Source organism: Molossus molossus, unplaced genomic scaffold (genome assembly GCF_014108415.1).
Source record: "Molossus molossus isolate mMolMol1 unplaced genomic scaffold, mMolMol1.p scaffold_m16_p_3, whole genome shotgun sequence".
Classification (NCBI taxonomy): Eukaryota; Metazoa; Chordata; class Mammalia; order Chiroptera; family Molossidae; genus Molossus; species Molossus molossus.
Genome location: NW_023425366.1, coordinates 131,253,448 through 131,278,551, shown reverse-complemented (window position 1 = coordinate 131,278,551; position 25,104 = coordinate 131,253,448). Strand labels below are relative to the sequence as shown.

Sequence of the window (25,104 nt, the reverse complement as noted above, 5' to 3'; positions counted from 1 at the left end):
CCGGTCAGGGCACATGCCCAGGTTGTGAGCTCGATCCCCAGTGTGGGGCGTGCGGGAGGCAGCCAACCGGTGTTTCTCTCTCATCCATGTTTTTATCTCTCTCCCCCTCTCCCTCTCTAGCTAAAAAAATCAATAATAATAATTTAAAAAAAGAGCACAAGGCAGACAGACGGAGGTCTTGAATGTCAATCCAGGCAGAAAATATTCTGTCCATTGTTTGGTTAGGGAGACGGTAGAGACTGAAGACAGGCGCTTGAGAATTCTATAGTTGTGGGGACTTTTTGTTATCTTCACTTGAAGATCTGTCTTTATCACTTTTAGAGAGAAAGGAAGGCAGAGACAGGGAGGGAGGGAGAGGCATCCATTGATTGCCTCTCATACGCACCCCCAACCAGAGATTGAACCCGCAACCTAGGTATGTGCCCTGACTGGCAATGAAACCCACAACCTTTCAGTGTATAGGATGATGCTCTGACCACTGAGCAACCAGGCCAGGGCAGGGTTGTTTTTTAAGGCCACCTGGTTACAGAGAGAATGAAGAGGGAGAGCCCAGTGGCAGGGAGACTGGCCAGTGGCTAGCTAACTCTTGAAGCTCTGAAGAATGATGGGGTGTTTTTCAGGCATTCCTCAACCTCTTGGGGGCGCACAGCCACAAGTCCACTTTCTAGTCTCACCACAGAGCATCGGCACCCCGACTAACAACCCTCACCCATCTCTCCCCACAGGCGGTGTGGTTCTTCCACACCCGAGGCAGCCAGCAGATCCCTTGGGAAAACATGAAGCTTTTTCCCCGCTACCAGGCATTGAGATTCATCTGGCTCCCCAAGCCAGGAAGCCGGCACTTGCACCAAGACCGCCAGCTTTGGGCACCGCTGACTCTTGCTGACTTTGAAGCCATAAATCGCTGTGAGAGGCCCTTGCCGGAGAACTTTAACTTTGCGGGGGATGTGCTGGACCAGTGGGCCCAGAAGGAGAAGGTACAAGATGATAGGCTTACATTGGGTGCTTGGTGTCCCTTCTCTTTTCTTGTTCTGTGGTCTACCTGTCACTTTTATTTTTATTTATTGTTTTTAACATATTTACCTGTATTGTTGAGGGTATTACAGATGTCCCCCATTTTTTCCCATTGCCCCTTCCACCCAGTTCCTACCCCACCCAAGGCCTTCACCACACTATTGTCTGTGTCCATGGATTATGCACATGTGCATATAAGTTCTTCGAGTATTCTCTGTCCCTCCTTCCTCTGGAATCTGTCAGTCTGTGCCACGTTTCCGTGCCTCTAGACCTATTCTGTTCATCAGTTCATTTTCTTCATTAGATTTCACATATACGTGAGATCATGTGATACTTGTCTTTCTCTGACTGGCTTATTTCACTTAGCATAATACTGTCCAGGTCCCTCAATGCTGTCTCAAAGGGAAATAGATCCTTCTTTTTTACAGCTGCATAGTATTTCGTTGTGTAAATATACCACAGCTTTTTTACCCACTGATCTATTGGTGGGCACTTGGGCTATTTCCGGATCTTAGCTATTGTAAATAACACTGCTATTAAAATAGAGGTACATATATTCTTTCTGACTGCTGTTTCGAGATTCTTAGGATATATTTCTAGAAGTGGGGTCACTGGGTCAAATTGCAGCTCCATTTTTAATTTTCTGAGGAAATTCCATATTGTTTTTCATAGTGGCTGCACAAGTCTGGATTTCCACCAGCAGTGTACTAGAGTCCCCTTTTCTCCACACCCTCGCCAGTACTTGTTGTTTGATAATTTGTTGATAGCAGTCATTCTAGCAAATGTGAGGTATACCTGATTGTTGTTTTAATTCGCATCTCTCTGATGATTAGTGACTATGAGAACTTTTTCATGTCTTTCAGCCATCCATATGTCCTCTTTGGAGAAGTGTCTATTTAGGTCCTTTGCCCATTTTTAGGTGCATTATTTGACTTCCTTTTGTTGAGTTGTATGAATTCTGTATATATTTTGGAAATTAACCCTTTATCCAATGTATCATTGGCAAATATGGTCTCCCATACAGTGAGTTCTTGTTTCACTTTGATGCTGGTTTCTTTTGCTGTGCAGAAGTTTTTTAGTTTGATGTAGTCCCATTTGTTTATTTTTCCTTTGTTTCTCTTGCCCTAGAAAATGTATCGGTGAAAATTCTGCTACATGAGATGTCTGAGATTTGCTGCCTACATTTTCTTCTAGGCTTTTTATAGTTTTATGACTTACAATGAAGTCTTTTATCCATTTTGAGTTTATTGTTGTCTGTGGTATAAGTTGGTGGTCTAGTTTCATTTTTTGCATGTACCTGTCCAATTTTCCCAACACCATTTATTGAAGAGACTGTCTTTTCTCCACTGTATGCTCTTGCCTCCTTTGTTGAATATTAATTGAGTATAATGTCTTGGATGGATTTCTGAGTTCTCTGTTCTGTTCCTCTGATCTATGTGCCTGTTCTTGTATGAGTGCCAGGCTGTTTTGATTACAGTGGCTTTGTAGTATGACCTTATATCCAGTATTGTGATCCCTCCTACTTTGTTCTTCTTTTTCAAGATTGCTGTGGCTATTTGGTTCCATATAACCTTTTGGATTATTTGTTCTAGATCTGTGAAATATGTCATTGGTATTCTAGTGGGGATTGTGTTGAATCTATACATTGTTTTGGATAGTATGGACATTTTAATGATGTTAATTAGTTCTTCCAATCTATGAACATGGAATATACTTCCATTTGTTTGTATCTTCCTCTGTTTCTTTTCTCAATGTCCTATAATTTTACCTCCTTGGTTACTTTATTCCCAGGTATCTCTTTATTGTTGTTGCAATGGTAAAAGGGACTATTTTTTTAGTTTCTATTTCAGCGCAATTATTATTGGTGTATAAAAATGCCATCAATTTCTGGATATTAATTTTGTATCCTGCTACTTTGTCAAATTCATTTATTAACTCTAGTAATTTTTTGGTGGATTCTGTAGGGTTTTCTACATGTCTTACTTTTTCCTTTCCAATTTTGATGCCTTTTATTTTTTTCTTCTTGTCTGATCACTGTGGCTAGGACTTATGTCTCCCAGTACTATATTGACTAAGAGTTGGTGGAAGCAGACATTCCTGTCTTGTTCCTGTTCTTAAGGAAAATGCTTTTAGTTTTTGTCCATTGAGTATGATGATGGCTTTAGGTTTGTGGTATATAGCCTTTATTATTTTGAGGTATGATCCCTTTCTTCCCACTTTGCTAAGGGTTTTTATCAAAAATGTGTGCTAGCCCGGCCAGTGTTGCTCAGTGGTTGAGCATCGACCCCTGCACCAAGAGGTCGTGTTTGATTCCCAGTCAGGGCACATGCCCAGGTTGTGGGCCAAATCCCCGGTGGGGGGCATGCAGGAGGAGGCCAGTCAATATTCTCTCTCATTGATATTTCTATCTCCCTCTCCTTCTCCCTTCCTCTCTGTCTATATCAATAAAGAAAAAAAACGATTTGGGATTTTGTCTAATGCTTTTTCTGCACCTATTGATATCATCATGTGATTTTTATCCTTCATTTTGTTTTTGTGATATGTCATACTTATTGATTGAAAATATTGTACCAGCCTTGCATCCCAGAATAAATCCCACTTGGTTGTGGTGTATGATCATTTTAATGTATTGCTGGATCCTATTTGCTAATATTTTGTTGAGAATTTTGGCATCTATGCTCATCAGGGATATTGACCTGTAATTTTCTTTCTTTGTAGTGTCATTATCTGGTTTTGGAATTAGTATTATGCTGGCTTCTTAAAAAGAGCTTGGAAGTCTTTCTTCCACTTGAAATTTTTGGAATAGTTTGAGGAGGATAGGTGTTAGTTCTTCTTTGAATGTGTGCTAAAACTCCCCTGTGAAGCTATTCGGTCCAGGACTTTTGTTTGCTGGGAGTTTTTTATTTTTATTTTATTACTTCTTCAATTTCATTAGATATTATTGGTCTGTTCAGGTTTTCTGATTCTTTCTTATTGAATTTTGGAAGGTTGTATATTTCTAGGAATTTGTCCATTTCTCCCAGGTTGTCCAATTTGTTAGCATACAATTGTTCATAGTATTTTCTCCCAATCCTTTATATTTCTGTAGTGTCCATTATTACTTCACCTCTTTCATTTCTGATGTCATTTGTATCCACTCTGATCTATTATTTCCTTGCTTCTACTTCCTCTGGGCTTTTCTTGTTGCTCTCTTTCTAATTCTTTTAGTTGTTGGGTTAGATATTTGAGATTTTTCTTGCTTCTTGAGGTAGGCCTGTAGTGCTATGAACTTCCCTCTCAGGACTGCTTTCGCTGTTTCCCATAGATTTGGGGTAGCTCTGTGTTCATTTACACTTGTTCCCAGGAAGTTTTCTTTTTTTTCCTTGATTTTATTCACTTGTCACTTTTAATTCAATTCTTTGATCCATCTTGGTTTCCCTTGGTTTCCAATTGCCATCTTCTCTCCCCAAGGAAGATATATGAGCCTCAGCTAGACATGACTTTCTTTCTCTGGAACTCCCAGTCACCTTCAACAGGGTTACGCAGTTATGCCTCTTTCCCTTCATTTTTCTCCCAGTCCCACACAGCAGCTCTTTGCAGCTCCACTCATTTTTTGGGCTAGTCACAGGCTTACCCCAAAACAGTAATCTGAGCTTTGGTTTTATGGATAGTCTTCACTGGAGTAATTAGAAGAGAATCAGAGGTTGAGAAGAACAAATCAACAACCCTTCCAGAGTGTCTGCAGTGTAGCCTCAGGTCGAGGTCTCTGCTTCCTGACCCCGCCCATGGCAGGCACTGAGCTGACACTTCACTGGCGGGGATACCAAGTGCACTGCAAGGACCTGAGCTTTGGAAGCTGGACTTAGGTACTAAATATACAGGCATTAAATAACACTGAGTCAACCCTTCCTACTATGGGAAGAGTCTTCCTTGCAATCATTATGTTTTAACACCTCTCTAACACCTGCTAAACTCTCCTTTGAACAGAGAGAGCAGATAGAAGTTGATAATCTCTAGATAAAATTTAAGGGCACACTTTATTTTCAGTATACTTATTTTTCAGTAAACTCTTTTTTAGCAAGTGGTACTGATTTTCCAGTTATGGTGGTGATTAAACACATTTCCTTTTTGTTGTGTTAACCCTCACCCGAGGATATTTTTCCATTGATTTTTTTTTAGGTAGAGTGGAAGGGAGGGAGGAATGGAGGGAGAGAGAGAGAGAAACATCAATGTGAGAGAGACACATCAATTGGTTGCCTCCTGCACAACCCCGACCCAAGCTTGTGATTGAACCTGCTGCCCAGATACACGCCCTTGAACGGGAATCAAACCCACAACCCTTCAGTCCACGGGCTGACGCTCTAACTGCTGAGTCAAACTGGCCAGGGCTCAACACATTCCCTTTGTAAGTAAATGTATACAAGTAAAAATGAATCTATGTAAGGAACAATAGCACAAGTGTAGACGGAGCTGGCAAACATTAGTGGTGCCCAAATAACTGAAGATTGAGAAATGCTGACCTATATTATTTCATCAAATCCCCATCATCACCCTGGGGGTTGCAAATAAGGAACTTGACCTTGCAGAAGTTAAGCTACATATCTAAGGTTATCAGTTTCAAGCCATCAGAACCAGCCCCCGACCTCATGGGGCTTGTGTCCACAGGGAAGGGCTGCACCTGTTATGCAGGACAGTGTTGCGAGACCCTGGGAACACGAGCTCGGAGCTGCAGGAACACAGAGAGGTCAGTGGGGGACAAGAGGAAGCTAAGAAAGGCTTTGCAGAGGGTGAAGAGGAAATTGGCCTTTGATGTCTTTTCCACCAGGCAAGGTAAAATGAGCACTTCAGATAGGGGAAGGGACGGAGTACATTTTTCCCCCAGACTATGTATAAAGTAGAGATTTTGCAGCACAGATGACTCACTTTGTAAAATCTTGCATGAGATGTGCCCTCCAGAGATCAGTCAGTCAAGCTGATGCCTATCCCCACCCCCGTGGCCCTCCACCCTGCTCTCAGTCACCTATGAAACCCACACCTCAGCCTTCTGGGTATAAACAGATGTCACATTCCTAATCAACCATGGGACATCCATTAGGGTTACTTGGATGGAAGCGAATCTAACTTAAACAAGGAAGAACTTTATTGGAGAAATAGTGGGCGGGAAACTGAGTGCCAGTCCCAGCAGGGACAGAAGCTGGGTCAGCTCCCCACGGATGCGTGAGCACCAAGAGCTGACAGGGCTGGGAGAGACTTGACGGCCCGATTTGGGTCACATGCCCACCCACTGGTCAGGGAGGGGCAAGCACCTGCGGGGGTGTCTCACCAAGACTGTATTCAATGGAAGTAGTTCCCCTACAGACAAGCTGGGGTGCTGTTGCTTGAATCCGCCAGCACAGGGGAAGTAACAGATGTCCTATTTGGTGACCAGTCACATACGCCGTCTCCTCTCTTTCTTGTATGCCTGTGGCCAGACAGGAGAGAGACCAGCCAACCCAGCCCTGTGGTGGGTGAATGGCAAAGGGGGCGAAGTGAAATGGAGCTTTGGAGAGCTGGGCACCCTGTCCCGAAAGGCTGCCACTGTGCTCACTGAGCCCTGCGGCCTGAGAAGAGGAGACCGAGTGGCCGTCATTCTGCCCCGAATCCCAGAGTGGTGGCTGGTCAACGTGGCTTGTATGCGAACAGGTCAGTGTCCATATGTAACTTTTGTAAATCAGGCAGAAGCAGAGCAAGGCTAAAGTTGCAGTTTTCTGAATTCTTAGTTTTGACTGAAGCAATGCTTACAAAGGACAGCAAAGTCAGAGCTGAAATTAAGGGCAATTGTGATGTAATAAACTATGTTAAAATGTAGGTGTTATTGTGATGCCCATTTTGCAAGAGAGCAAACCAAGGTTCAGAAAGGTTGAGAAGTTTGCCCAATGCCACAGAGCTAGAAGCTATGCAGTTGGGAGTTAAACACAAAGCCCCATAAAAGCCAGTGTGGGTACCAATGTCTCTTTGCAATGCTGGATTGTGATGTGTGGATCCAGGTGATCTGGAAGACACTCTCTGGGTACCTTTGGGTTCTTCCTGATATGAAAATACAAAAGGAAGAAAAAGCATTTTAGAATGCAACGACTTGTAAAAATATGACTGTGGACCCAGTTGGAAAACCTCTGCCTCTTTCCAGACAAAAAGATGAACATATTCAGTGACACATTTTCTCCCAAAGTAGTCATGTATAATGTACCCCCAAATTCTACGGGATACTTTTCTCCTCTAGGACAGAGGTCAGCAAAAACCGTGGTCTTTGAGTTGGCCACCTGGTTTTGTAAATAAGGTTATAAGATGTAATGGAAGGCAGCCCTGCTCCTTTGTTTATAGACTGTCCGTGGCCCTTTCTGCGGCAGCAGGCTGCTCATCGGGACAGAGGGCCCAGGCCACAAAGCCCAGCTTTCTGCTACCTGGCACCTCACAGAACATGCTGGCCACTGCCTGCTCTAGAGCATGACCTATGTGTTTATCAATCAATGAACAGTAAGAAAATACTTCTGTAGCCCTGGCCAGTTTGGCTCAGCAGTTAGAGTGTCAGCCTGCCGTCCAGAGAGTCCCGGGTTCAGTTCCCGCTAGGGGCGCGTACCTCAGTTGCAGTTGGGTTGTGTGGGAGGCAGCCACTCAACATGTCTGAGTCCCGGTTCTGGCACGTGCCCGCGGCACCTGTGGGCCAGCTACCATGTGTACACCACAACTGGTTTTAAGCGAGAGACTAGGCACATAGTAAGTGCTCAGTAAATGGTCGTGGCTCTTTACACACACTCTGCTTCTTCCTGCTGATTTGCTTCGGGAACGAATCGCCATCCTCGGCCATCCTCTCATGGCCCCAGCTCTCTCCTCATAAGGAGCCGGCGCTCTAAAGTCAGACCGTGTCAGACCAGCGCTCAGGACGGAGTGAGCAGGCGGGGTTCACTCAGCATTGCCTGGCAGTGTGGGCACACCGCGCCCAGAGCACGGGGAAGGCCCTGGCCTGAGGGCAGACTCTGCCACTCGCCAGCTCATCTCAGCCCGTCACATGGCAGCCACTGCAGGGACCCATGTGGCTGCTTAGAACAGTGGTCTCCTAGCTTTTTGGCTACACCATCTACCAACAAAAATATGTGGGACACACATCCTCCCATCTGCATACAGTTATTTATATTGTGCTGCACTAATATAATAGGCATGTTATAAGATATGTACAAAAATGAGATAAAAAGAATTCTAATATTTCAATAATTTAAAAAATATTTAATTTCTTTTCTCATCCCCTGTGAATTCTCTTGCAAAAATCACTTTGGAGACCACTGGTTGAAAAGTGTTCATGAAAATGTGTTACAGTATAAGCTATAAAGAGCTATTTAGTGTTACAGAGTAGTGATTAAAATGTCCCATGAAAACACTGCATAATCATGGCCCCCATCATGGTGCCTCCTGTATGCCAGACACTTACCACTGTTTTCCCATCTTACAGATTAATAAAGGAAGGTACCGAGAGATCACGTAACATGCTCAAGGCTAGTAAGTGCAAGGACAGTGTTAGGCCCAGGGACTGTCAGACTCTAAGGCAGGCACACAGCTCGAGCGTCCACCGTCCACGGCCTCACCTAATGGACAGCAGTTGTGTCCAGCTCTGGCTCCTCTGTCCTTCCCAGGGCTTGTCTTCATGCCAGGAACAGTGCAGCTGACTGCCAAAGACCTGCTCTACCGGCTGCGAGCCTCCAAGGCCAAGTGCCTTGTGGCCAGTGACGAGGTGGCCCCAGCAGTGGAGTCCATCATGTCGGAGTGCCCCGACTTGAAGACCAAGCTCCTGGTGTCTCCCCGCAGCCGGCACGGGTGGCTCAGCTTCCAGGAGTTATTTCAGTAAGTGCTTTCCCCACATCATCTGCAGAACCAGCAATAACAACACTCCCAGCTACATCCCAGAGTCTCCTTGCCTCCAGGGACTCAGCAATACTGTGGGTTGATCTGGGATCCTTCCTAGAAAAAAATCACCTAATGAAAGGTTTTAGGAACAGAAAGAAGGGATGCGGCGCTGCCTCCATTTCCCTGCACCCCACCTCAGCCTGTGCTGAGTACCCTGCATGATGGTCCTTGCCTAACTTGTGGACCACATCTCTCACCATATCCCTGCCTTGACTCCCTCTAGCCCTATTCCTCAAACATGCTCTACCCCAGGGCCTTTGTACCAGCTGTTTCTTCTGCTGGAATGCTCTTCCCCAGTCCTTTCCCGTTGGATTTCAGCTTGAATGTTTTCCTCTCGGTGAGGCTGTCCCTGGCCGCCCATCTGGAGCAGAATTCCAAGCCACTCTGGAATGTGAGCCTTCGACACTATCTGAATATCATGTCCAGTCGCTTTCCCCCTTATTTACTGTTTTTCTCCTCTACTGTAGGGCTTGGCAGAGTAGGGCCCCTAGACCAATTCTTGCAAGGCATCTGCTTCTGTAAATAAAGTTTTACTGGGACATGGCCACACCCCTGTGTTTACACACTGTCTGTGCTGCTCTCGTCTCACGAGAGCTGAGGCAGGTGGACACAAAGAGTGCGTGTGGCCCTCACAGCTGGGGACTCTACTCTCTGGCCCTCCCAGAGGAAGTGTGCCGACCCCTGACCCAACCTGTGAGCTCCGGGAAGGCAGGGCCTGTCTACTCGGTCCCTCTATCCCCAGTTCCTACCATGAGGTTGGCACTTAGAAAATACTCAGCAAAGGGACAAACAAAGCAGATCACTTGCCCCCTGTTTTCATCATATGTAAAACAGGAATAATTATACTGCACATATCTCAAGGGGAAGTTGAGGATAAACTCAGCTCATATGTGAGAAAGTTCTTCCTCAACTGTGAAAAACAGGAGTCAGTGTTAGTGAACAGTATGATCCTTCCAATGGCTCTTCAACAGCTTATGTTGAAAAAAATTATTCCAGAGAAATGTATAGAAGAAAGACATGAAACCCTGTTGAATAGCAGAGCAGCTGCCTTTGTGGGAATAACATTTTATCCTGCTAATTGATACAAATCAACGTCTATTGGTCAATCCCAAGATTCTCTTCCCAGGGCCATGCCAGTGGCTGCTGTTTGTGCCTTTTATAACCTGTCGCTTCGGCGAGGGCAGGTCTGGCTCTGAAGTCCACCCTCTGCACAGCTGTGGGAGGGTGGCATCCCCGCACGGGGTGTCTGGGGCACGCAGAGTGCTGAGCGTAACGCCTGGCACAGGCTGGAGTGACTACCAGGACGATCCTGCGTGTTCAGGTCAGCTCAGCCCCCAGCAGTGCAGGGAGCCCCCCAGGGCACTGGTACCCAGATGCTCTGAACACGCGTCTCCACCGTGAGGCAGTTTTACCACACTCCCCTGGCACATGCGTATTTCCTTATTTATGCATCAGATACATGTACTTTTGTGCATTGCACAGATGTGAAAAACAGACATTTTAAAGGGTTAATAAAAGAATACACATAATTTAAAGTTCCCCGTCTTCGTTCCCACCCCAGCTGTGCTGCACACCCCCTGGCCGCAAGCACCCCACTTCCGAGAGCCTGTCTGGAACACCCTGCCGCACTCTGCTGGTGCCCTGGGAGCCGTAGAAGTGCCACACAGTTGGCAAAGCAAAACGGTCTTTGAACTCATGTGAATTTAAAATGGAAACTTTCACATTTGTGGGGATATTTTTCAAGATGAAGGGAATCCCCACTTCAGACGAACAACTTGGCAGAGTCGCAACTCCGCAAGTGCACGACTGTTTCTCTACACCTGAGGACAGGAGAGCTGGCATTGCCCACAGGAGGCAAATCCACACAGCAGGGGCCGGGGGCTGCACGCTCTTAGTCAGTCCTCTGTTCCAGGAGTAGCCTCAAGGCCTCTCGCCCTCCTTCTGCCTCTCAGTGAGAGCAGTCCCCGAACACTCTCCAGAATGTTTATAATATGAGGCAGAAAAGGTCAAAATTGTGGGCCAGACTGGTGTTTCTCCTTCCCGGTGGGTCTGGAACCCTGAACCTGGTCTTGAGGAGACGGAAACGATGTTCCAGGCGGAGGAACGGCAGGAGCACAGATATGGAAGCGAAACACGCCCCAGGGGCAGGGAATGGCAGCGTGGTGGCTGGAGAACAGCCCTGAGGCCCCAGTGGAGGCAGGTCACGGCCTCTGCTAAGACCTCCTGTGCATGCTGAGTCTTACCCCGCACACAAGGGGAGCCACTGACAGTTTTACAAAGGGACGTGTCAAGGTCAGTTCTGGGTTTTGAAAAGAGATCTCTGGCAGCTGTATAGAGGATGAATTTGAGAACCAAAATGGCATCAGAGAGACTGTCTTGGAGGCTCGTGTAGGGACAGACGGTAGGGTCTACACTGAGCTCCGGTGAGTGGTGGCTCCTCTCAGCTGGAGAAAGAGTATAAAGTTATACATGTTGAGATTGAGGGGTCTGCAAACGTCCAAATATCTAGCAGGTGGTAGATACGAGTCTCAGACTCAAGGAGATAAAGATACAATTCCGGAAGTCATGATCATTTAATAAGTTCTGAAAAATCCAGAAAGACATAACCGAAGTGTCCCAAGCCCGACCATGGAGCGACTGCTTGAAAATCTCCGTGTCACTCACAGATTGTAATATCTCTTCTTTTATGAAAGAAAAAAGTGCAAAGCCTTATATCAGAAGGTTTGTATACAGCGTTGAGAAGCCTTCAGATTAGGAGGTTTCTGTTCCCAGGGACGTCAGATACTGGAAAGAAATCCGTATTTCTGCAGCCAGCAATAGCAGCTTAATCCTAGCATCACTGAAAAGACTCAACCCAATGGAATGAAGTATTTTTCACTTTGGGGGGAAGAAGAAAGTTAGCAAGAACACCACATTCATGTTTCATAAAACTACTTGTGACAGTATAGCGTATGTTTCATAATTAGTCCTCCCTGTGTTACAGTTTTGATGACAATCTTATTCATTCATCAAGATGAATTAAAATGGTGTCCTCAGCCCTGCTGCCTTAAATCCGAGAAACGAAAACTACGATAGAAGAGTCTCAAAAAACCGGGGGGCACTTAATCAGTTATCCACTGAGTAACAAAACATCCCAAACGGAGTGGGGTAAAACGACGATCACTTGCTGGTGACTGTGAATGAGAAGTCCATGCCGGCCCCACAGAGGCAGCTGGTCTCTGCTTCCCTGGGAAGGGGGTCCAAGTGCGTCCCCTCACAGGGCCAAGGCGCCTCGCTCTCCTGCACATGGCCTCTGTCTCCACAGCACGGTCCGAACGTTTTCCCCCGCAGCTGCGCTCCTCCCTGGGGCAGTGGGAGCACAGCCTCCGAACGGGGACGGACGCCGAGGCTGAGGAGCCGCAGAGCTGCTGCCCGCCCAGGCCCCGGGGAGGCGGGGGCAGCCCACACTCAGGCAGGCAGCACATGCTTGCCCGGGGATGGAGGGGCTGTCGGAGCTGTCTGTGCAGACAGCGCCACAGATAATGTCATCAGTTAGGATGCTGTTGGCTTCCCTCATAGGAGACCCAAGCAGCAGTGGCTTAAAGGATGCAGTTTTATTACACCACCAGTGAGAAGTACAGAGGTGGAATGAGAGCTGGTTAATGGAGTGGTTTGATGACATTAACAAGAATCCTGGCTTGTTCATCTTCCCTCATGCCACCTTGGGGTGCCTGCTAATCCCTCTGGATCCCAACGTGGCTGCATGGTTCCGGACATCATGCTCTTTCCCAACAATGTCCAGAGGCCAGAGAACAAGACAGTGGGGTAGGGAAGGCAGCATCCCTTCCTTCTAACTCTCTGTAGAAGAAGGACTATTTCCCATAAAGCCTGTAAATCTCACTGAGCGTGACTGCACCATGTGCCCATCCCTAAGCTGTCTTTGGCTCAAGTTCATCAGGGTGGACCCCAACCCCAGGCTGTGCAGGGAGCAGTCTCGCTGAAGTACATGGCGGCCAGACACCTGAACAAAAGCAGTTTCATCAGTGCAAGGAGGAGGAGAGGGTGCTCTCTGGTGAGCAACCAGCTGTGTCTGCCAGAACATTGACGTATCGATAAAAAGCACTGAAAAGCCTGATTCAAATGCCAAAAGATCTCCCTTTAAATCACAAAAACAGAAATGCTAATAACAATTTACAAAGATGCAAAACTTATTTTTAAAAATTTACAGATTAAAAAAGCACTGAGGTGGGGTGCGGTGGGTGGCAGGGTCCATGGGGAAAGAGGGGGGTATCTGTAATATTTTCAACAATAATAAAATAATTTTTAAATAAATAAAAGACCCCGAAAATATCTTAGAAAGCACTGAGAAAAAAAGTTTAAATAAATAAAGCACGCATCTTTTTTATTTTAACCAGAAGTGATCCTGGCTGTGTCTGGCCTGGGGGAGGCGGGGCTTGTAAGGAGAGAGGGAAGCTGTCACAGCCAGCACTGGTCCGGCCGTCCCTCGTCCCTCGGGCTGCCCCCACTGCCCTCACAGAGGCTCTGGAGTGGTTCTGTGTTGGGCTGAGCTTGGTGTGAAGAGGGCATGCGGAGCGGAGCGGGGGCTGGCCAGGGTGGCTGCCTGCCGCCTTCAGCCCCGCCCGGCGTCCTGTCTCTCAGCGGCGCCTCTGCGGAGCACAGCGGCGTGCGGACAGCCAGCCAGGATCCGGTAGCCATCTACTTCACCAGCGGGACCACGGGCTCCCCCAAGATGGCCCAGCACTCCCAGGGCAGCCTCGGAATCGGCCTCACCCTCTGTGGAAGGTAGGGACAGACTCTGCGTTTGCTGAAGCTTCCCTGAGCTGCACCGAACTACCTGGTGGACACCCCTGCCGTGTGGCTCCCGGGCATCTCACATGTGCCCCCACAAACCGCTGCTGAGGCCCTGCCCAAGCTTAGCTCAGCACATGGCACCAGCGCACTGACTGGCCAAGAAGGACGTAGGGATCGGCCTGATTGCCTGGACTAGCCCCCGAGAGCACCTCCTCACTGCCAGGCAAATGTGCGCCCAGAAAGGCCTCCCTAGAGAGCCCAGACCACCACTTTCCTGTTTTATCTTCCTCACAGCACGGACCCCTCCCTGGCATTCCCCTGCCGACTGACATACTAACTCATTTTACTGTGTGCTCAGTCACCATCTGGCTCCCTAAAACAGGGGCAGAGAACCCCTGCCGCCCTTGCTCACTGCGGCAGGACAGTGCCTGGCGCACACGTACTCAGGGAATCTCTATCAATAGACAGACTCAGAAAAGTATCCCCTCTACTCTGAGACCAGCCAGGATCCTGAAAAAGTCCTGTAATATGAGGGAGGTGGACTTGCGTGCCCCTCGGGGCCTCTTTGTAGTCACTGAGGTTCCTGCCGTCCGCGTCCGCAGACATCAGTTTGCTTTCCTGGCTGTTGTGCCTTGTTTTGTTCTGTCTTGTTGCTTCTCCGTATCGTTTAGGTATTGGCTAGATCTGAAGTCCTCAGACATCTTGTGGAACGTGTCCGACACTGGCTGGATCAAGGCGGCCATCGGCAGTGTGTTTTCTCCCTGGGTTCACGGAGCCTGTGTGTTTGTGCATCAGCTGGCCCAGTTTGACACGGACACCATACTAGACGTAAGTCGTAATTTCCAGCTACAGCTCTCCCGTGTCTCCCCAAACCACAGAACGAATCCTGGAATACAGAGAAGAGAGAGAGATGTGCGAGAGAAACATCGACCGGCCACCCACCGCACGTGCCCCGACCGGGGATCGAGCCTGCAGCCTCTTGGTGCTCCAACCCACTGAGCCACACTGGCCAGGGTGAAAGCATTCCTTCTCAAATGCAGAGTCTTGAGGGCTCTTGAACGTACTTAACAAAGAGGAGACGGAACACCCACACTCAGGCATAAAATTCACTTGCATTTCTAATTGTTCAGGATTTGCTAATGTCACTGACTCTGTGAAGAGTCTAATTCTAAATAACAAATAATTCGAAGGCTCAAATCTAAACAAATCTGTGGTTTCTGATTAGCAAAACAAAGACAATAACAGATAACGGATACATCCCAACCCCACTGTGGAGGAGACGGTGGGGGTCACCTTCCCGCCAGAGAAGCTCCTTCCATTCTCCCAAGAGCAACTATTCATTCTCAGAACCCCGTGTTCCTGAAACAGGCCGCCCTCCTTCTCAGCCAGACTGAGGCACCAGGTGCCTCTGACTTGTTTAGCATTTAGAAAAATGGGATTCAGTCCAACTATTCTCTCTTTTTTTTAATCCTCACCCAAGGACATTTTACATTTTTCCACTTTTATTCAGATAGAGAGAGAAAGAGAGAGGAACAGAGAGAGAGAGAGAGAAACATTGATGTGAAAGGACTACATCAAGTGGCTGCCTCCTGCACGACCCAAACCAGGGCCGAGGACGAATCGCAACCAAGGTACCTGCCCTTGACCGGAATCAAACCTGTGACTCATTGGTCCGCAGGCCAACGCTCTAACTGCTGAGCCAAACTGGCCAGGGCCAGACCAATTATTTTCAACCATGAAACACCAGTTAGGTTAAACAAAATGTATATTACAAAAGCAGCACCACACCATGTGCATGAATGCTGCCCTAACCCTGTTACTTTGTAACTGACCGCTGAGAGGCTTGCCCCTGCCCTAACCCTGTTACTTTGTAACTGACCGCTGAGAGGTTTGCCCCTGCCCTAACCCTGTTACTTTGTAACTGATCGCTGAGAGGTTTGGCCCTGCCCTAACCCTGTTACTTTGTAACTGGCCGCTGAGATGCTTGCTGTGGTAGCAGAGCTGTCTAGAGGACAAGGGCTGGGATCTCACATCAGGGTCACAAAGTGCCAGAAGTAGATAAGTTAGCACTGCGGTTTCAAAACCTAGATTCGTAAAGCAAGTGTGTGTGTGTGTGTGTGTGTGTGTGTGTGTGTGTTTTTATCTTCACCCAAGGTTATTTTTTTATTGATTTTTAGAGAGAGAGGAGAGAGAGGGAGGGAAAGAGAGAGAAACCTCAATGTGAGAGAGAAACATTGATCAATTGCCTCCCAAATCACTCTAACAGGGGATCAAACCCATGACCCTCTGGGGCAGAGGATGACGCTCCTACCAACTGAGCCACACTGACCAGGGCTAAAATAAGCATAGTTTTATAAAATATTAAATATTTTATACTTAAAGTTTTTTTATTTAAAGGCACCTCTTAAAATATTTAACATTCTATTAAGATATATTAATATATTAATTGTTAATATTATTAATTGATATAGTAATATGTTATGTAATTAATCTTATTTATTATAACATTACATAGAAATATTAAAATAAGAACATTCTCATTTTATAAAGCTAACGTGTATATTTTAAGTGCTGTAAAAACGTGTATGGGTTCACACTGTTCTTAGTTACAGACACTGCATGTGAGAACAGCTGGGATCTAGGGAAGCGCACACACAGCAGAAACGCTTGCTACAGATCAAGAGCTATCCTCGATCCCCGACAATCCAGACAGCCTGGACACACGTCCTGAGAGTGTTCTCTCAGATGCTCACATTTAATGCAAACTGGCAATCTGTTATGTGATGGCGTGGAGCTGTCTAGAAGGAGGACCTCTAGAACACTGGTACTTCTCCAGATTCGAGGTGCCTTTCATTTTAAGGAGCAAGAGGCATAACGAGCCCTGCAAATCTTTTATTTTCTTTATAGATTTTTAGAAAGAGAGGAAGGGAGAGGAAGAGATAGAAGCATTGATGAGAGAGAACACTGATTGGCTGCCTCCTGCATGCCCCCCACTGGGGATTGGGCCCACAACCTGGGCATGTGCCCTGCCCAGGAATCTTCCTGGTGCATGGGTTGGCGCTCAACCACTGAGTCACACGGGCTGGGCGAGCCTGCAAATCTTAAACAATTCATAGAAAGCCTGAAAAATGCCGCCTTTGTTTGTTTCATCAATCCACTCAAAAGGACCAAGTCTTTTACAGAAACGGTGTTGGGAAGGTTTTGGTGGGATTAGCGTATAGGCCCAGAGCCGGCACTACCCAGTAGTCAGTACTTCACATCCCACCATGAGAGGTAACTTGCAGCCCCAAAGTAGAATAAACCAGTTTGTACTCTGGGGTGGTTCTCAGAGTCAGCAATTCACTTTTTGCTGAATTTGACAGTGCATGTCTCTTACTGTAACATATACATGTTCCTTCCAATAATCGAAAGTTCCCAGCAGACACACAGTCACTAAGACAACCAATACATGTTTGCATTCTTCTTCTTGTGAGACGGACACAGAGAATCTGGGCTGTCGAGATCGGCTCCAGCTGTGGCCTTTAACCAACCACTGTGACACCCGTGCCTCTCCATCCTCCAGACGCTCACCTCATACCCCATCACGACCCTGTGCTGCGCTCCCACTGTGTACCGGATGCTTGTGCAGAGAGACCTGAAGAGGTATGTGGGCAGAAACTTTCATTCGAACAACGAGCAGAAGTTATCCAGGGAGCAGATAGTTCTGTGCGGTGGGCTGTCCTGTGCCGTGTGGGATGCGAGCAGTACTCGACCTGGCCTCTACCCCCAGAGGCCAGTAGCATTTCCCTCTCCACCAGTTGTGGCCAACAATGTCTCCAGATATGGCCTGAGGTCTCTGGGGATGGGGAACAGGGCAAACTTGCCTCCCGGTTTAAGAATAACAGAGATAGCCTCTAGGGGACACTGAACATTTCCAGGGACAACCAGAATCCTACAGTTCCAGAAGTCTCACCACCTCCCACGCCCCCCAAACAACCATGAGTACATTTATACGGCCTTGAAGGGAAGCTGATGAAGTCTAATGATTTGAAGATCCTGTTCAATTTGGCCAAATCCCCTGGACGTCCAATGGAGTTGCAACGTCATGCAGAGAGACAATGAAGTAGTGCAGGCTGGCCCATCTCTGCTCCCCAAGTGTGGACGCCCAGGAGGGAGAGTGCGTGAGGGACAGAGCAAAGCAGATACGAATATTCTCTTAGCAGAGTCCATGCCAACTCCTGTGGCCCTCAGATGTGAGCTCCTTGGTCAGGGTTCAGGAGCCGTTCCAGGGCTACTCCGATTAATCTGGATAGGCCTGTTCATGTCCTCGCACACCCTCCAGCCGCTTAGACCCGCACTGCGCACTGCATCAGAGCGAGGCTGTTCCAGACTTGCCCACCCGAGTCCTGTGCTAAAAGCTCAAGCTCAAGGTCAAAAAGGCGGGGCTCTGCTACTAACTGACAGTGTGACCTCAGACACTCGGTGACCTTGGTGAGCTTCCCTTAACTCCTTCCTAAAGGAGTGAGAGCACCTGGGGGTCGTGGTGAGAATCTGATGTAGGCAGCATGCTTGGAGACACCTGACAGGGACTGAGTGCTGAACAGCGTGCTGCTCCGCGTTGCTGAGGCCTGGGCAGGCTCCTGAACTTCTCCCGGCCTGTCTCCCCTGTAAACTAGGGTTATGAGCATCATGAGAGTGCTCCCAAAGCCCTCGTGCCCTCAACCAGCTAATGCTAGCTGTTGTGCTATCGCCGGCAAATGCTCATAGTTAAGTGCTTAGTGTTACTATTAGCATTTTTTCCTCTTCACTAACCTGCTAAATAAGCTCTGCCAGGAAACTTTGTTTTAACCACTAACGTGCCCAGAACACTGTCTGGCAAGACTGGTAGTGCTCAGTAAATGTTCCTTAAACTAACTTCCTGACACTTGCCTTTCCAAGCTCATCTGCTTTTTGCTAGAACACCCTAATTACCTTGTAATGAAAGTTACTCAGATTTCTCTCCCAAAGACCCTGTGCAACTCTGTCTCTCCAGATACAAATTCCAGGAGCTGCGGTACTGCCTGTCGGGAGGGGAGCCGCTCAACCCCGAGGTGGTGGAGCAGTGGAGGGGGCAAACCGGGCTGCAGCTGCACGAGGGCTATGGACAGACGGAAGTGGTGTGTCTAGGGACCCAGGGGGAGCCTTTCGAGCCCAGGACTGTCCTCTGAGCCCCTGGAGGGTCCCATTGTGCTCTATATTCTTAGGGAGCTCCTCAGGATGCTTTTCCTTGCCAGTAGTTACCAAAGCCTCCAAAATTACCCCGTCAGGTTTGCCCGGAAGAAAATCATGATAGTTCTTTATAGTCTTCCTGTCTCCTCCCCACACGAAGTTTCAGAGGGTTACGGATTGAAGAGGTTCAGAATTGTGCGGCTCACCTTTCTTTATTATTATTACTGATGGATTGATTTTTAAAGAGAGAGGAAGGGGAAAACATTGATTTGTTGTTCCACTTATTTATGCATTCACTGGTTGATTTTTGTACGTGCCCTGACGGGGGATTGAACCTGCAACCTTGGCATGTCGGGACAACGCTCTAACCACCTGAGCCACTGGCCATGGCTCTGCAGCTCATCTTTCCATCACACTGGGAAGGACCCAGAACCCCAGTGAGGAATTTATTCCAAGGTTCCCTTAATGGTACCCTGAGCCTAAAGGAGTGGTCTTCAAAGTGTGGGCCTCACACCAGCAGTATCAGCATGTGGGAACTGGGTAGAAATGCAAATTCTCAGAACTGCCCTCCCCAAACCTATTGAATTAGAAATTCTGGGATGGGGCCTAGCAACCTACATCTTAACAACACTCCAGGTGATTATGAAAAACACTCAAGTTTGAAAACCACTGGTCTATATTTCAGAACATGAGCTCACATAGTGGAAAAACCGGTCAGAACTGAGTCCTAAGTTTCACTGTCATGATATAAACAGCTACTGAAAATAATGTTTACATACTTATATAAAAAATGTCCTCCTGATAGGGAATACTCTGTGCCAATCTGAAAGGACAGAAGATAAAACCAGGCTCGATGGGGAAGGGAGCGCCACCCAATGATGTCCAGGTGGGTTAACATTGGCAGGTCCAATAGAGAATGTTTTATATCGTTTTCTGCTGTTCATTATATAATTACTCCTAACCCATTTTCATGTTGTGGAAAGAACATTTAAAGGACGTAAGTTGTTTCTTTAATTCTAGATTATAGATGAAAATGGCAACATCCTACCACCGGGCAAAGAAGGAGAAATCGCCCTCCGTGTAAAGCCTACACGGCCCATCTGCTTCTTCTCAGGATATGTGGTACGAGAATGTAGACTATGCTGTTTAAAGGGAAGGGGGTCTGGGGAGTACAGGCTTGGGTCCAGATTTCATACTACCGTGTTACCTTGGGCCAGTCACAGCATCCAGGTCTGTCATCACCTGTAAAATGGGGAGAATATCTTCTGTCTCCCAACAGTGTTGTAGAGATTGGATTCCATGAGTTAGAAACACACCTAGACGGGCTGCTGGGGAGAGGATGTTAGATAGGGCACGGGAGGTGAGCGATCTACTTTTTATTACACTCTTGGGGCCTTTTGTGTTCTATACTATGAACTACCTTTTTAAAAATTTTGTTTAGAAATAGAATGTACAATGTAGTAGTCACCTCATGGGTGCCATACCCCTTTTGTATCCTGACCAAATTAACCCAGGGACATTTCTGGTTCCTAGGACAATCCGGACAAAACTGCTGCCACGACGAGAGGGAACTTTTATGTCACTGGAGACAGAGGTGTGATGGACAACGATGGGTACTTCTGGTTTGTTGGCAGAGCTGATGACGTCATCATATCCTCTGGGTGTGTACCTTGCCAGTGCTGGACAGTGACAACTCCCAGGGGAGATTCCGACGTGGTGGGTGGAGCTCTGAGACCTCTCCCTCCTTCTAGGTACCGCATCGGGCCATTCGAGGTGGAGAGCGCACTGCTCGAGCACCACGCCGTGGTCGAGTCGGCTGTTGTCAGCAGTCCAGACCCCATCAGAGGAGAGGTAGCGTGAATGCCACTGAGAGTAGCAATGTTACTTCCAAGTTCTGTCCATTTGGCCACTCTGAAAGGTGAATCGAGAGTAGCCACATAATTCTCACTGAGACACACACGTGGCAAAAATGTACACGGGCGATCAAGTGTACATGTGGGTGGTGCCCCAAAGGGAATGTGTCAGGATTCTTCTGGTGGCGAGTGACAGAAATTCAACTCAAACTTAAGAAAAATGTATTGGAATGTATTGGCTCACCCACCAGTGAGGTCTGCAGATACAGCTAGATGCACCCAAGGGCTCACAGGAAGCTGAAACTCAGTCTCTCCATGGACTGGCCCTGCTGTTCTTTATGTTGGCATCCACTTGGGAAGGTCCTTCCTACTTGATAGCAACCAGCTCCAGAGGTGCACAGCTTCACAGCCCCAGGGAAGGAGACACCTTCCTTCCCAGGTTTCAAGCACTTCCCAGAACACATCTGCCTATCTTAGCTCACATCTCTGGCCAGCGTGGTCCAGGAACAGCATATGCTGCCTGGCCAGATGTGGACCACATGCTGGCCACTGGAGGTAGGAGTTAGCACCAACCCCACCAGAGAAGTTGGGGTAATCCTCCTCAGGAAAATCAGGGTAGTGGCACCAAAAAAAGGATGCCAGATACTGCATAGGCAAAGGCTGCAGGTTATACTGTATGCACAACTCACAGAACTCAGAATGTATTTTCTGACAGAAAATGCAAATAAGAGACGGGCCATGTTGCCCAAAAGTTAAGTGTGTGTGACCAAACAATCCCAGGAGCCAGAGAACCCCGTGAGCAGAAACGAGAAAGGACAGCACTAGCCCTCACTCTAGGAGGAAGCTGTGTAGTAGGGAGGGGAGAGGAGTCCTCTCTTCATAAGTTTCCTCCACACTCAGCAGGCGGCACCATTTCCAGAACAGTTTGCCTGCCAGCACCCTCCCACCTCTCCCCTCACACCCTCGGCAGCCACCCTGTGGACCGCATGCACCCTGTGCACGTCCACTCCGTGCATTCCTTTCTCTAAAACTTTTCTCCTGCCACCATCTCCAGTCTCAATATGACTGATTTCAGCTGAACAGCAAAAGTAAACACAAGCCCGGCCGGTGTGGCTCAGTGGTTGAGTGTCCACCCCTGCACCAAGAGGTCGCCACTTTGATTCCTGGTCAGGGCACATGCCCAGGTTGTGGGCCCAATCCCCAGTGGGGGGCCTGCAGGAGGCAACCAATCGATGTTCTCTCTCATCGATGTTTCTATCTCTCTCCCTTCCTCTCTCTAATATCAACAAAGAAAAAAAATTTTTTAAGTAAACACAAATTAGAATTTGTGTGTGAACTAACAATTTAAACTATATTTGCGAACCTTAATAATGACCTAATTGGTGGATCTTGAACAGTATTTCAGAGAGCAGCACAAAGTATCAGGTAAGAAAGACCTTTCAAAGGTAGATGGACCCCTGCTGAGACTCTCTCCCAGCAAACACAATCCCTGCATCATGCCTCCCCAAACCCTTTCAAACCACGCGTTCTCAAGAACCTCTGCTGGCCCCTGCTACATGCTCCTGACTGTACAGGTTTGATGGAGTAACTGGTCCTCGGGAGACCAAGGACTGACTGTGAGGTAACAGGACTAAGCAGATAAAATGTTAAATCCATGTGAGACATGGAAGTGAAACTGGACACTCAGCTTTGCTGGACCAATGACTCCTCGGGCTCACAAACCACCCATCTGGACCGAGGTGTCAGACCTCACTGTCCCCACACTTCGTTCAGAGATTCAGAGATCTCTAGCACCTGCATTCATCCTCAAGCTGCTGTTACACAAATGAGGGCCAGTGTTCAGCACTGGTCCCCAGCTCTGGATGTGTCTGAAAACAAACAGTGATATACAATCCCTCTTCTCCTATAGGTGGTGAAAGCTTTTGTTGTCTTATCTGCACCCTTTAAATCATCTGACCCGGAAAAATTAACTCTTGAACTTCAGGATCACGTGAAAAAATCAACTGCTCCATATAAATACCCAAGAAAGGCAAGTATGTTGCCCAAAAGTTAAGTGTGTGTGACCAAACAAGGGTCCAAGCAAGTAAGTATGCAGATCGCATTGGCTTTTGACTTCAGGGTAGCTCATTATGTACAGAATATATGTATTTCAACTTGTCATAAGAATTTTGCTTTAAAATATTTTATATAAGGACACTACAAATGCTTGATAAACAGGAAGTTTTAATCAGCTCTGCTAAGAAGGCTCATTGACTAAATCAGCCCCACTCCATATGAGGAAAAAAGGGTGGTAAATTGTTCCTAAAGACAGTCCCTGATCAGCCATCAGCTACCATAGCTACTTGGGCCATAACACACTCACCCATGCAAAGCACAGGCCTTTAAGTGCCAAGTGACCAAATTTAAGGCTCAGGATGAAGATAGCCAAACTGAAATCTTTCCTGAAACATTCTTCAGAGGATATGAGTATGATTCTATATACTACTGGTTGATAATGACATGAGAATTCCATTTCAATGGGCATCATTTCAGTGAAAAGGTAGTTAATTTCAACCTAAGAACTAGTGACATGGTCTCCATTAAATTCACTAAATCAGGAACCAGTTGATTTTCAGAAATGTTTGAGGATATTTTTTTTTTTTTTATCCTCACCCGAGGACATTCCTCCATTTTTTGTTCAGGTAGAGTGGGAGGGAGAGAGAGGAACAGAGAGAGAGAGAGAAACATCGATGTGAAAGGGACACATCGAGTGGCTGCCACCCGCACAACCGACCAGGGCCGGGGACAAACCGCAACCAAGGCACATGCCCCTAGCGGGAACCGAACCCGGGTGTCTCAGGACCGCAGGCCGATGCTCTAACCGCTGAACCAAACCGGCCAGGGCGAGGATATTTTTTATTGATCTTAAATATGTTTTTACTGACTTTTTTAGAGAAAGGGACAGATAGAAACACTGAAGTGAGAGAGAACATCGATTGGCTGCCTCTTACATGCCCCCTACTGGGGGATCAAGCCCACAACTGGGGCATATGCCCTGACTAGGAATAGGACCAGGACCCCTCAGTCCATGGGGTGACGTTCAATCACTAAGCCACACCAGCTGGGCTATTTGAGGGTATTTTAGAATGTAATTAAGTCTTGCCCTGGCTGGCAAGGCTCAGTGGTTAGTGTTGGCCTGCACACCAAAGGGCACGTACTTGGGTTGTGGGATCGACCCCCACCCCCATCATGGCGTGGGCAGGAGGCAACTGACCAATGTGTCTCTTACATTGATGTCTCTCTCTCTCTCATATATATACATGTAGTGAGTTATCTTGAGGAAGCACAAGTGAAAGCGTAAGGAGAAAATTATGTATACTCAAAATTACTTCTAAAAGTCTCCCTCAGAACCTTCAAGACCCACCTCTTAAAAGCTCAAAACCCTAGAATTAATGGTTTCTCTGCATGTAGGTGTGGCTTCTGTTGGCCTGGGGCAGCAGAGGCCTAGTCTAGTTTGAACTGAAGAAAAGCCATGGAGACAAGGATTAATTCCGTTCTTCTAGCAGAGCACACAGGTGAATTGGCACTTAAAAAACCACAACGAAGAGCCACTGTCCTTTACTAGACAGACACATTTCTGGTGCCCCCCAAAGTCAATGAACTTAGGCTCAGACAACCCCCCCGACTGTGAAACTCAACACCAGTTTCATGGACATTCTCTCCTATTGTACTGACAGTTGGGATAAGTAAAAATGAAATCATCTAGTGTCTCATAATATGTTTTTGTTAATTAGGTGGAATTTGTTGAATCACTACCAAAGACAATCACTGGAAAAATCCGACGCAACGTTTTAAGAGACCATGAATGGGGAAGAACATAGCCTGACAGGAAACCGAGACACCAAGTACTCACAGGGTTGTTTTCATTTAGTCTTTGTTTCCTGAGGATTCGCTGACAACTCTCTTAAAATAAATATTTTTACTGGTTGAAAACTCAACTGAGTTTGTGTTTTGTACTTAGCCAAAAAATAAATAAAAATCTACAAATATTGGGAAGAAAACTGTTATGATGACCATATCGACAAAGGCAATGATTATGAGTTACAGTATTTAAAATTGCAGGGGTCAAATGACTGCTTGGAAATACACAGTGGACAATGAGTTTATTTTGTGCCTCATTAAATCAAAATAAAGATTAGAAGTATTCTAAGAGAAATGTTCAAGATGGAATTCTGCTTAACATTTTTATATATACTAATTCTTTAAGATTGATTAAAATATTAATGTTAAAGTGAGAAATAAACATATAATTCAAAAGCCAGTAAGTAAATTTAATTATAAGTACTTCCTATATGACTACGCAACA

The 25,104-nt window shown here is 46.9% G+C and overlaps 1 protein-coding gene across 1 annotated transcript; it reads left to right on the top strand.

Moving 5' to 3' along the window:
• The first annotated feature begins 761 nt into the window (after positions 1–761).
• LOC118641456 (acyl-coenzyme A synthetase ACSM4, mitochondrial-like) lies at positions 762–24,619 on the top strand. Its single transcript, XM_036278738.1, has 13 exons — positions 762–977; positions 6,465–6,675; positions 8,658–8,865; positions 13,567–13,710; positions 14,391–14,547; positions 17,282–17,361; positions 18,731–18,854; positions 19,712–19,792; positions 19,927–20,028; positions 20,440–20,567; positions 20,658–20,757; positions 22,669–22,788; positions 24,533–24,619. The coding sequence occupies exons 1-13, from the start codon at positions 777–779 to the stop codon at positions 24,617–24,619; spliced, it is 1,743 nt and encodes a 580-aa protein (XP_036134631.1). The 5' UTR covers positions 762–776.
• The last annotated feature ends 485 nt before the right edge of the window (positions 24,620–25,104 follow it).